This window comes from Ammospiza nelsoni, chromosome 1 (genome assembly GCF_027579445.1).
Source record: "Ammospiza nelsoni isolate bAmmNel1 chromosome 1, bAmmNel1.pri, whole genome shotgun sequence".
Lineage (NCBI taxonomy): Eukaryota > Metazoa > Chordata > Aves > Passeriformes > Passerellidae > Ammospiza > Ammospiza nelsoni.
In genome coordinates, this window is record NC_080633.1 from 43,679,517 (window position 1) to 43,693,539 (window position 14,023).

General features: G+C 38.7%; 1 protein-coding gene across 1 annotated transcript in view; it reads left to right on the forward strand.

Annotated features, from left to right (window-relative positions):
• The first annotated feature begins 8,448 nt into the window (after positions 1–8,448).
• Positions 8,449–14,023, forward strand: part of ATP2C1 (ATPase secretory pathway Ca2+ transporting 1) — a 62,341-nt gene continuing 56,766 nt past the window's right edge. Inside the window, exon 1 of the mRNA XM_059468439.1 lies at positions 8,449–8,723. Coding sequence (XP_059324422.1) covers positions 8,616–8,723 — 108 coding nt within the window. The 5' untranslated portion in view covers positions 8,449–8,615. The remainder of the gene's footprint in view (positions 8,724–14,023) is intronic.

The window sequence follows — 14,023 nt, forward strand, 5'->3', positions numbered from 1 at the left end:
ATGTGATGCTCTTTTACTCAAACATTTGGAACACTTTTCCTGTCTTTTCATACCTCCACCTCATTGGGCCTAACCTCAGAACCTTGAGTTTTTCTCAGGCTGATTAACTGATGTTTCATCTCTTTTCTTTTTCTAAGGAGTAAGTTGGAGATTTTCTCTCTAAGTAACTACATGTTGATTCATTTGTCTGTTTACTAATTTTATTTCTATTTGGTTTTTGCATCTGTATCTTTCCCTGTGTTTTAGGTCAAAGGCATTATAAATGAATTCACAATTCTTTCCTTGCCTGCCAGAATAACTGCTTATAAAATTCTGGTTTCTAATTCCTTAGAGTTGATGAGGGACCTTTGGCCTGAAGCATACAGTTTGATATCCCAGTCTGCACCCTTTCTAATGAATGTTCCCATTATATACTTACATGTTCAATCTTCTTTTTAATCTGAGTAACATTTGACCCCTGAGATGACATGCAGGAAAAAGAATTCCACATTTTAATCACTTCCTATTTTATTCAAAAGAAAATCTATTACAAAAACCAGACTTCCTTCCTGTGTTTCAGATGTGCTGTACCTAGTTCTTCCACAGTCTTTCATTTCCCTCTGTGTCTGTCTCTTTCCGGCTCTAAACAGTTTGCATCTTTTCAGTCCTTCTTCGTATAAAAGCTTTTGTAGAACTACTCGTGATCACTGGCTGTCTCATGTCTTTCCATTCCTGCAGCTGTTTTTTGTGAGATGATGATACATCTGGCTATGGGTGCTCTCAAGACATGTCCTTGATTTGTAAAACAGAAAATAATACAGCCCTCTATTATTCTCTAGGCACACGTTTTTGATCATCTGTGCATAATGGGAGCAATAGCTTCTTCTTGATGTCTTTAAAGTGACTGTATATCATCTGCACTAGAGATCCAGGCTATCCAAAACTGACAGAAAATTCAATCCTAAAATAATTTTTGGAGTGTGTACAAGGCAGAAAGAAGAGATTGACACATAGCTACTAGAAAGAGTGTCCTTTGATATATAAACAGATAAAGTCTAAGCCAGACATAATTTTTCAGAATCCATTTTCTGAATGTCTTTTTTACTTTCAAATACCATTCTTCAAGTCAGATGTTTGCCAATTTACAACATGAAATTCAGAGCCTGTTGGGCAAGCTTTTATTCAAAACTATCATGCTGGTTCTTCCTTTTAGCTGCATGTAGGTTTCCAACACATTCTTCTTTTAGTTGATCAATAGATAAATAAATTGCCCTTAGAGATAGATATTTTAAAATGGAATCTTTTAAAAAATAGGGTATGGGTTTTTTTTTCAGTAGATGCTAAGAAGCTGAATTATTAATTGCACCTGGAGTTTCAGGTGCTCAGCAATTGGTCCTTACTCTTCACCAGCTTTCAAATGACATATATGCTTTCAATTAGATCCTTTACATCCTGTCAGTGGCAGGACTCACATTCTCCTCTGTAGGATAAGGCACATTTCATGCACTCACATCATCTCCTCTCCTTGCTTGCTTAACTCACATGCCTCAAATCTGAGATCTTCACAGAGACAAGAGGAAAAAAATATAGAATTACCTAGCAGTAATCTCCTTAAATCATATTTTAGGCTAGGTATTTTAAGTGAGAAGAAGGGAACCTAAGGTGAGCTCTTATAAAGCTGATATTGCAATCCTTTTCCTTTCCTCCTCTCTTCTGAAAGAGAAATGTTCCTAGGGGAACATTTGGAAGGCCCTTGGAAAAGAATTACAGACCATGAGAAGATGGGGAAAAAAGGTCAGTTATTTTTATTTCTCAATTGTTGAATTATCTTGAGAATAGTAGGTACATTCAAAAAGAGAAAAGGTTTTGCATAGGTATGAAGTCACAAGAAAATACAGCAGAAGAAATTGTGCAAGAAGTTTGAGGAGTAAAGTTAAATTGCGAGAAGGGGCTACTTTCACTTGAGTGAAGAGACTCCATACTTTCAAGGAAAAAGTTGTATGCCAAATCTGGCAGAATGCCTTTGAATTTCCATGTTATCTTTCCCTAGTCTGATGAGGGGAATATTTTAAAAAGCTAATGCTAGGTGTTTAAAGGTGAATTGCTGGAATCAGGCTTAGTTTGAGAAAGACTTTCCCGTTTTCCTACAGTCTCTTATGGGGCTCTTAGCACAAGTACACTTGCAGATCTAGTCCTTGGTGTCCAGGATGCAATTTCTGTAGAGCTTGTACTTGAATAGGAGAGAGTTTTCTCAGTAATCTGACCTTGTGTGTCTCTGATTATGCCTTAAATAAGTGCTCTTGTTTAGAACCTGGACTGTACTGTAAGTATTCTCCACCTTAAGCAAACCTCTAGGGGAAGTGCTTTGGCTTAGGGCTCTTCTGAGTATGATATGGAAACTGTTCAGATGAGTCCTCTTAGAAGCTAGAAGAGTTGTGTGTCTGAAAAAAGGAAACTAAGGAGTAAAGGCCCTCTTCCACCCTTCAGGCACTTTCTGCTGGCTAGGAGCTTAGTGGGTTTTTGGATGGGTTGCTACTTGCTTTCGAGTGTTTGAAGGCAAACTTGAGGATACAACACTATAGGGACTTGAGGCTACAATGCTAACAACGCTATAGGAAAATTAACTGGGCTAGACAGATGAGATTGTGGTGATGTAATGAGTTAAACCTTGGGTGAGCGAGTAGAGGTGAGAAAAAGCTCAGCTGGCTGCCAGGTTCACAAGCAGTGAACATCCACCTGGCCTTTCTAGCCCCACAGCTCTGTGAGGCACCCAAAACTAACCCACAGTTCATCAGTGCAGTGAAGAAGAGGCTTTCATGCTCCTTTGAGACATGTGTGAATAATTAGTTGAACTTTTTTTGTTCAGACTAAGTTAATAAGCTGCAGTATATTATATGTTTAATAGACAAGTGAAAACACAGTGGATTTCTGTTATCTAACTCTACCATGGCTTCTTGTTGCTATGTGTGGGAAGCTCCTTCAGGAAGGATTCGGAAGGAAAAAGCCCTTCTCAACTTCATAAACCTGTAACGTGAATAGAGAATTGCCTGGGCTACAGTGTCAGGATAATTAACAATGAAACACCAGTGGTGAGGGAGCTATCAAATGGGATATCTCTGAATCAGTATCGGGACTGGTATTAATTAATGAAAGCACTAATTAAGGTTTCTATTAAACAATCTGGAAGACAAAATGAAGCACGCATTGATCAAATTTGTAGAGGCTAGGCTGAAACTACAGAATGATTGATCAAGAGATTTTAGAGCAAGAGGCAAATTTTAAATAGGGTGTGATTTTAATTTAGATAAATTTAAACAATGCACTAGAGGGTGACACTTAATAAAATGGAAGGCTGCTGATTAGAGCTCATTAACGCGAAGAACTAGGAGAGTGGGTAACAAATGGGGCCTAAATCCTAATACCATGGAGCTTTAAAAAGACAAATAGCTTTCCTGGCTGTGCAGAGAGTAAAAGGTAGGTCATTTGTAGGACAGTGGCTATAAGAATATCTATTCTGTGATTCCAGTGTGGCAATATGGGTATAAAACTTCAGCCTGTTATCCATGGGAAATTAACTCTTTGATTGTGACCTCAAGGTTGGCTATTAAAGGAATGAAGTTTCTGAAAGCAGTGCTGGACTGATAGATCTGTGTACATGGCCTCTGAGAGGCACGTGAGCACAGTGTGTTCCACTGACAGCCACCTCTCAGCCGTGTGACACCTGATCACACACCCTGCTTATGATCCATTGACTTCTGATGCATTCCTTTACTTGGCACAATGCAACGGGAGGAAACTGCTTTGGTCAGGGAAAATGCAGCAGGATGTAAGTGTAGAAGTCTCAGCCTCTGTCTATCATCTTATCAACCTGTTCCTTCCTGTTCCTGCAAAACTGAATATTTGACATTATCTTCTGACTGGGCAGGGTAAATCAGGTGAACAGGAAGAGCATATCCAAGGAAAGAAGTTTTGAGAAATGTGTGCTGGGTTTTGAGCTTTTTTTTTACTGCTGGGGTCTCTCTTTTCTTAGAGTGACATCATCTAGATTGAAGCCCTGGTACAGCAGAAGAACCATTGCAGCAAGTTGCTCCTCATGACTTTGTATTCTTGGGAAATAAGGAAGAAAAGGGGGAAGCAAACTGCTTCATGCATGCTTGGTAGAAATTTAGAAAAAAATTCTGATAATACTTCAGCATCTAGGAGGAATTAAGAACCAGTTATCTGGTCCAACAGTTTCAAGTAAGCTGTTGGCAACTGGACTTGTAGTATACGTAGTTATTTGATGCCTGTGTGAATGCCTCTACACAAGAGTGCTGTATTATGCTTGAGAAGCATTCTGGAAACTCAGGCAAATTTTCTTCTAATGAAAGGAAATATTTTTTGGCACTGCATCAGCAAGGAATCTATATATTTGGGAATCAGTTTACTGGTGACATTTCTTTAACTGTATCTTCTTTCTTTAAAAAGCACTTACTTTTACGCAGAATTAATGATGCCATTTGCATATCCTTAGGGGTTTTTTTATAGTAATAGCTTATAATTGCACAGAATCATAGAACAGCTGAGGTGGGAAGGGACTCCTTGGAGATGGTGTAGTACAATGCCATGCTCAAGCAAAGTCAGAAAGAGCAGCCTTCTCAGGACTGATTGCAAGGCTTTGAACTTGTCCAAAGTTGAAGACTCCCACAACCTTTCTAGCATCAGGTTGCAGTGCTTCACCACAGTAACAGTGGTTTAATAAACAAATAATTATATTTAGATGGAACTTACTGCATTTCAGTTTCTGCCCATTTCTTCCAGTCCTTTCACAGGGCACTGCTGAGAAGTCAAGCTCCTCCTCCTTCATTTCAGCCTCTCAGGTATTTACATATATTAAGAAGATCCCCCCTGAGCCTGCCCTTCTCCAGACTAAATAGTCACAGCTCTCTGTTTCTCCTCCCATGATAGATATTCCAGTCCCTTAATTGTCTTCATGGCTCTTTTCTGGACATGCTCCAGTATCATCATGTCTTTTTTTGGACTCGGGAGACTGTTACTGGACATGGAACTAAAATTGAAGCATTAAAATCCTAGAAAATCTAAATTAGTGATGCATATCAGAGTTTGCATTATTCCAAATTAAATAAAAAAAAAGGAACTGGATCAAGTTTTAACTACAATTGAACTAATAAATCCTGCTCAAAAATACAGAAAATCAAATTAGTTGAAAATGTTGGACTAAAATGTTGGACAAACTTTGCTGGAGTTACTGTTACTTATCAAAGCAATGAGGTGGGGGGAGATGGAGGAAGAAGCAAAATCTTATTCTGACAGTACACAAAGCCAAAATGCAATACTTCCTTTATACATGTAGGATATGCTTCAAGCACCCAAATGCCATGGTTTCCTGGGGATAGAGGAATTTTGCAATGAAAGGCTTTGGAATGCAAACGTGTCTGGCTGAGATATCAAGATAGTTAGAGAAGACAATTAAACAGCTCATAATGAGCAAGAATTACCTGCTGCTGTCTGTCCTGCTGCCAGCAGCTTGCACTGAGTAGTAGGACAAAGTCTGTGTTTGTTCACCAGCTCCTAAATGTTTTCAGGATGGGAGTATTGTGTACATAAGTAGTACCTACATCTATATAATCATACACATATACCTATTCAGATGCATACATATTTCTGTTTTGATGCAGGTTTTCCTCACTCAGTGAAAAGAGAATTATTCGCTACTATTATAGGGGAGCTGGATGCTGTTTGTGGATTTTAGCTGCTAGTGATATATTTTATTACTGTCATTAGAAAAGCTTATAATACAGGGCAGGGGTTGTCTAAGTGCTGTGTGGGAGATGCTCAATTCACCTTGACTGATACCACAAGAATTAGTTGAACAAATAGGTTAGTGCTGTTCTTGTTGGTACTGGATAGTTGCCAGGCCGGAGCTGAGAAGTTTAGTCTCTGTTGTTTTGAAACAGTTTGCTGTTTTCTGAGCACACAATAGATCATTATTTTAGTATAAATTCAATGCATTCCTAGGCAGAGTCAAAATGTTTAAATTTCTACCATTTTCTTTTAAACATATCATGGTGTGAGAAGTGAGGGCATTTCTTTCGTAAAAACACAGGGTACAACAAGAAACTGTTCTTTCAGGTGTCAGAACATGTTTGGAAATTTTGTCACATTATTTTGCACCAGAGAAAGGAGACTTTTTCACTACAACTCTTAAACATTCTGACAGCTGATACTGTTTGTTGAAAGCCTGTCTTTGCTTTTCTTGGCCTGTTATTGCTTTTCTTAAACATGGTGGAGGGCAGAAGAACATTTGTGATATGTACCCACTGACTTACTTTTGACAGTGCAAATATTTCCTAGTTAAGAAACCTTTCTCTCTGTTTCAATAAAGACTTTAGGTGCTAATCAAGGAAATGCAGAATTCTGATATTTGCCAAGGTATGGCTCAACCAGGTGATATTGTCCACACTTCTGAGGCTCCACCCATCTGGATTACTGCAGATGTCTCCCTTTGTGTTCCCTAAGCACCCATATGGAGCACAAAAGGGGTAAGTGTACAAGTGCCTGTTGAAACACTGTTCTTAGGCCAATCTGAAACAAGCCTATGGTCCTCTGTTCCTCTGAAAGAGCTTAGTCATGCACTTGAGAACTTTGCAAAGAAGCAACTTCAGCCTGGTATGATTTTGCAGGGAATGGCATAAACATAACACTGTGATTTTAGGTAAAAGTCTGAGGTTATACAAAACAAATTTGTCCTAATATATGTCATTTTAAAGGAATCACTACTGCAAAGTGGAGCTCAGTGTTTTTCCCTGCTTGACTCTTTTATGCCTGTGGCTTGTGTTTTTCCTTTTTCTATTCTTGTCCTTCTCTTTGTGGGGATCCTGGCTTTGCAGAGCAATTAAAATTCCCATGCTACGGTGTGTCACTGATCTTTGTAACATCCTCCTGGCTTCACAGTAACGAGAGCACTTGGCAATTTACAGTGCTGACAACTCCAGTTTTCTTCCTCTGCTGCTCAGGTGGTCAGAATCACACAAGTGCCAACAAATTTTAAAAAGCACAGGAACAGTGATTCTGACTCAGCAGGGCTTTGTACCAAAGTGAGGGCAGGAGAGGTATTGTGCCGAGAGCCCAAAATTGGCTGGCATTTCTGGATAGGAAGTGAAACAGGAAGATCACCTTGTAAGCAGGCTTGGTGCCATCCAAACAGATGGGCTGAAATATAAGCAGCCAAACAGTCATTTAGGAACACAAAAAGGATTTGTTGAAGGCACATTTCCAAGCATGAAATGTCAGAATGTTTGCCTCTGTCAAGCATCAAACCTGAAGGGAGGGATATGTGCAAGTAGTGTGGGATGAGTTAACACTGAAAACAAACATGTAAATCTGTCCTGGATTCTTTCCTGGATGCATTGAAAGCTTTTTTGTAGCTGTGAGACCTGAAAAGGAGGAGTCTTGCAAAGCAGTATTATTTCCCTACCATATGGATTACTTTCCACAAACTGTGCTGACAAGGTAAGGAAATTATTTCTTTTGCCTCCCACAAATGTTGATGTGCAGGAGGCACATAACATTCTCTGGCTGGTTAGTCTTTAGCAGCTGTATTTAATAGCTTCAGGATAAATTCTGTAGCACTATCCAAGATGTAAATAATACAATCATAGAATGGCCTGGGTAGGGACTGACCTTAAAATAATTTATTATGCACAGAGAAATACCTTAGGAAAGACTTAAAAAACTTGGAGTTGTAGTGAGGACTGAATTGCTTTACTGTAGTAAGAACCCAGCTCTGTGACTTCTCTGCATAAAAGGTCAACAGCAACAACAGAGGGAGGAAGACATCCACCCAAACTTCCATAACTCTGAAACTCAAGAACTTAGGATGATAATTGATGGAAATGTGCTTTGTTGTTTTTCCATCCACTACAAAAGCCAGACAAATACTTCTCTGCTGATCGAAAGTGAAAAGTAGAGAAGGGGTCATAAAGACAAATGTAATGACTTGAAAGGAAATGAGTTTGCAGGTAAGATTCAAGGCAAAGCCCCTGGTTGCAAGCTAAGCTTTATTTGAGCTCGTGCTGTTATGCTCTGTAACTGGTGCCTTGCAGTTCCAGTTTAGAAAGTGGGGAATGAACAAAAGCATTAATCTGACTGAAATCCACATAACAGGATTGTGTGTGAAACAAAAGTGAAACCAGACAGTGCAGTCAGTGAAATACAGCTTGAGGAGGAGGGGTGAATGTGCTGGAAACAGCAGTTTTCTATCCTCTTTACTGCAGCTGAACAAGCTTTAAGAGGCATCAGGCATTAGGGGGACTAGGAGAAATGAGGAGCTGGTTACTGTTATTTGATTTTGCAGCAGAATGTTCTTACCAGAAGTAGAGCTATTTGAGCAGGCTGCCAGGGAAATGATTTGCATTTGGTAGAACTGCCCCTCAGTTCTTGCAGCTCACACTGCCCTTGTGGCACTTTAACACTAGTCATTTGTTGGAGGCTCTGCATTTGATGTTTTGATTTTCACCAGTTGCTCTGCAGAAAAGGATTGTGCAACAGTCGAGGACTACGAGTCTTTGGGAAGAGGAGGAAAGCATGCATTCAGAACTCCAAACAGGGAAGCAGTAAGAGAAGTTGCCTAAATTATGGATAATCTGCTGCATAAATCTGTCTTTTCCTGTTTCATAAAGCTTCCTATCCATGCATTTTGGAAACTTATATCGACAGTGAAAGCCAAGAGGATTCAAGTAAAGGTAAAAGCAAATTAAAAAAAGCACTACTTCAGTTGTAACCCTGGGGGTGATCTAGCCATATCTTAAGGGGGAGGATCACAAGTTTAGCTGCTCTGCTTTCTAAATGTCAGGATCTGCGAGTAATGGTTCTATTTAGGATTTTATGAGAGCACTGTGAATTTGAAAAAAAATTTCTCTGAGAACAAATAATTTCTGATTCTGAGGAAATTGCTGGAGACTTAAAGCATTGAGACCGTGAAGCTTTAAGTAGTCATTACCTGCCTCTTGAAGATCACAGAAGCCCATCTTTCACTGCTGTCATGAGCTGTTTTCAGTGTAATTCCAGTTAATCTTGAACCACTCATCTCCATACTAGCTGTGTAAAAAAAATTGTTAAACTTCCTTATATTTAACATAGTCTTGAATCTGCTTGTTATGATAAGGGGGGTATATTTGACAAAATGAATTTCTAAATAGGTATATAAAATAAATAAATAAATAAATAAATAAACCAGACTTTCCCTCTTTTAACTCTTTTCTAAGCTATAAGCTTTATGCTCTGCTGCTCTCTGTTCTGTAAAGGCTTTATCTTTTCCAAGAGATTTGCATTCTTCTAAAATCAGGTGTAGGCACTGGTCAGTATTTTGGCCCTTTGTCATGTAAATCTGTGTTAAATAAAAGGTTGCAGTCTTGGCAGTAGGGCTTGTAACCTGAATTCTTAAATGTTTTGGTAGATCATGATTTCTTAACTTAAATGCAACATGAATATCCTTAAGAGAACTGAATTGTAATCTGAAGCTGCTGCTGTTTCACAAGGAAATGGAAGCTGTTTTGCATGGGCGGGGGGAGAAGGGGTGAGTCTGGAATGAGGCCGTCTCTGATGAGTTGCTGTTCCTTTTCATCCAATATGTGCTGGATATTAAGCTGTGTGATGAGCATTCAGAAGAATAAGAGCTATAACAAGAACTGAAATTCTGCATTCCTTTGAAACAGTTAAACTTCTTTGTTTTCTGTGTGCTAAATTATGCTGAATAGCATACTTCTCCAAATCAGAGGTCATCAGGCAAAGAAAGACACATTCCTTTGCCATGATATAGTTTGGAAATAAAAAGTGCCAGGGCTGTAACTGGCAGGGGGTGGGTGGGAGGGAAATCTCCTTTTCCTGTTTTGGTACAGTAATGTTCATTATTTTCTTTCTTGCTCCTAATGTTTTTACAATGGCTAACAGCTCAAGCACTACATGCTTAAAGAAACATCGTGTTCATTCTCCTTGGGTTTGTCAGATGTTGGCAGGGCTGATACTCACCACATAGTAACACTTGCTGCTTTGACTCTACAAACACAGAGTGCAGTTTTGCTCTGGAAGCTGCCCTGCATGGTGTTGAAAATAAGCTCTTTATTTCTGAGGATCACAGTCTTTTATTTAGCAGGGTAAGTCCTTGGGATGGTTTGCTTAACACTGACTGAATGTCTTTTAAAAAACATTACCCAGTAGATAAATGCATTTTTCTTTGAGGTTTTTGTTGTTTTCTCACTATTCACCCTTTTCTGATCTCAGTGGGCATTAAATTTGGGTTCCAGAGAGCTTAGCACATTCTAACTGTGCTTTTGTCATGTTCTGTTCTGATAGATTTTGTCTCATGCACACAGTGGTGCTTGTCCAGTCACAGAGGCAAAAATCACAAGCAAAGGATGCATGCAGGGCTAGTTGGCTAATAACTTTTGAATTGTTCAAGATTTATCCTGACAGCTGAACTTCAGAGGATGCACAGGCCAGATGTAACTTAAACATTCATTGATGGAGTTGAATGAGAGAATTAGAGATTGAATTAGAGAACAACCTGTAACTTGATGTTAAATTTAATCATTCTGCCTGCATAAGGATGTGAATATCCTTAGTGCAATATACTTCTGTCACTGCTGCTTCCACTGCTGGAAGAAATCCATTTAATCAAAACAAGCATTGATGTGGTTATTAGCATGTTAGTCCTGAGACAAAAAGCTTTATCAATATAAAATGAACTGAATGTGGTGCTACTATTCATTCTCTTTACATTGCTTGATATTGTGCACTGAATGTAATGAGGCTTGTTGAAGAACTGCTGTTCACTGTGGTGTTCCAGAAAAGCTATGCATCCTAGGAGACTTGTTCTCTGATCAAACATTTTAAATGAAATACAACATTAAAATAAGTGTAATGGCTACAACCTGAGGTTAGCTTTGCATGCTCACTTTAATGAGTTGCAATTTCCTCTGGAAACTGACAACTAAAAAATCCTGTTTACCAGTTGCTTGGAAACTGATCATCAGTAAGAGCATTAGACATCAAATATCTCAGTAAAAACTAAAGCTGGGAAATAAATGTGTATTGTTCAGAAACTATAGATTCTGGAAATTACCAAGGCTTTTCATGAAGCCCAAGACATAAACAGATGATAAGAAGGACATGTTATAGATAAGAACATCCAGACTTATACTAAGAAGGATAAACTTGCTTGCCTCAATTATTAAACCATTCAATATGGTTTAAGAAGACTATTTCAAAACTGGCAGTGTATTAAATGTTTCTTTTCTTGGATCAACTTCTGGAATCATTCCTGACTGACCACGCAAGGCCCAGGAGCATGGACTTCAGGAAGTATGAGTATGATCCAATAATGGAATTATTTATGATCTTTGAGATTCTTCTTTTTAATTCAAACTTGGATGTTTTAAAGCAAAGAAATCTGAAAGCTTTTTAACAAGCCTTATAGAAACGGTATGCAAATGTGTTTTGTGGCTGCATGGTAATAGTTTGAGAGCAAGTGACATTTTAACAGCACAGTTGAGTTTAGGAGGTAATTCTGATTAAATGAGGCTTTTATCTAGACCTCTATAGCTTTTTCTTAGGAGAATATGTATTTTTTAAGAGCAATTATTATCTAATTCTATACATTGAATTTTTCCATTAAAATGATTATGATTAAGTTCTTGGAAGGTGTGAGGTTTTTAATATTAATTCAGTCTGAGTAAGGAAATGAAACATGCCACTTATTTTCCTGTCAAACATAAAAGGCCTATTATTTCAACATGTTTAAGCAGCCTCTCTGCTTAGATAAAAAACAATAGAAGGCATGTATGTGGCTTATTTAATGGTGTTTATGCTGGCAAGATTATCTTCTTTTCTTGAAAAAAAATTTTCAATTCATTTGGCAAAAGAAGAAATTATTTTCTTTTGCCTTTGTTGCTAGTTAGAGTATATCTCATTAACATTTGAGGAAATTACTTTTCAAGAGTATTGCAAGGTTACCTCTTTCCAAAACATGACCATAAAACATGGACTTCCTGTTGAAAATTCCAGCTGGACTCAGATAAAATCTTTTCCTGATGGAAACTACAGGATGCTTTTTTCATTCACAATCAGTCTCCAAAGAGTGTGTGACCAATGCTAAAGGAAATGGAAGAACCAACATTTTGTGCAGAGAAACCACCATCTTTCCTCCTGATTCCCAGCAGAAAATAGACATTTCTTACATCCTTTCCAGCCAATATTTCTTTAGAATTATTGCTCAGCCACACACCAGCCACAAGATGAATGCTAAAGTAATTTCTCTAGCTATTAATTCATGCATAAGAGCGATACCATCAATAAGGTTCTATACAGGAGAATTAACAGATGGGGCTTTGTCCTTTTGGGAACCTACCAAATGAGCTTTGGGAACTCAGAACTGAGGCAGCACAGAGTGATTTGCACATCGTGCTTGGCATTGAGAGCATGTTTCTTTAACAGTTAACACAACTGCTCTGGCACAACCCTTGTTAGCCTCTTTTCTGAAGCAAGTGAACTGTATATCTGCCCCTTTCCCCCAGTAACTGCAGAACTCCTGGATAGAGAGTCTCAAAGAGGTGAAACACCCACACGCTTAATGAAAATGAGGCTGGTTGGTAAGAGGGGAGGCATCCTATTAAAAGTGCCTTTAAGAGCAGCATTACATCAAAGAGATCACGCAGGGGAGAATAATCAGCAGTACTTTGTGTGCTGGAAAAGCTCCCATCAGGTGTTTGCACCTCTCAAATATTGAAAAGAATAATTCCCAAAGCCTATCCTGGAGAGGGTAACTGAGAACATCCTTTACTCCTGTCTCTGGTAGTGGCTGATTGCTGCAGCTCAGGCAGTTTATAATTCAGTCAACCAGAGGACATCAGACTGCTGGAGCCCAGGAGGGACATTCCCCTAGTCATGAGAGAGCTATTGCCATTAGAACATATTTGTCTTTCTCAAGTTTTCCAATCAAATTAATTTTAAAAGCAGTGGCTGAATTGAGAATAGAATAGAAAATAGCATCTGTGCTGAGTGGCATTAGACTTCCTTTCCTTCAAATCTCTGTTGTAACTGTGATAGGCAGGATTTGTAGGTCCTTCTAAGGTCTGAGTAGGAACAGTGTACAGATCCTCTTGTGAGGATGTTCTCCTAACAGAGCTTATCAGATGCTTGCTTGTTTAGTGCATTGTTATTTTGCCTTATCTTTAGTTTTTCCCCAAAATGGCAACTCTGTTCAAGTCAAGGTCTTATCTCAAAGCAACTGAGGATTTAACACGATCTTTGAGGAAGACACAAAGGATGGGTCTTTAATCAAGGAGAAAAAAGCTCACAGGCTGCATGCAAATAGGATATAAAGTTTCAATCTGTATTTAACATCTGGAATAATTTATCCGTGGTCAGCTCATACTCTGAAATTGTGGTTAGAAATGCTTATAAAAGACTCTATATAGATGAAATAGAAGTTATAGTCCTTGTGCACAGTTTACAGGTGGAAGGTCTCTGTTACATATGCAGTCAGACAAAAATAAATAATTCCTTCCAGCTTTAAAATCTACATTAGTTGAGTCAAATTGGCACTATTCAACTTTGTCTGTAAAGGCAGTTATTGTATGCCAAGCAACATTGGTTTAACTGAATCTGACATATGTTTAATACACGATTCCTGAAATTACAGGACTACAGGCATTTTAAAGTACACATTTCATGTGGCAATTTAAGAATTTTACAAGAATCAGCTCTTCCAAGTGGGAAAGACTTGAGACATCTAGTTAGTTAGCCTGGAGAAGAGATACTGAGGATGCAGCTAAAGGGTCTGAACAGAACATGACTTCATCCAGTGAAAGATCTGGCAGCTTTTGCTGGAATAGCTGGCACTTGATCTCTGCTCTGAGATGAACAATACCTCAGATTCCACATAGGTTAACCTCTAGCTGGAAGTGATGCTGCCTCTTAGTGTGGAGAGATGTCTCTCTCAGCAGAGATGGCATCTGTGATTGCTGGTGTTGTAACAGTGATAATG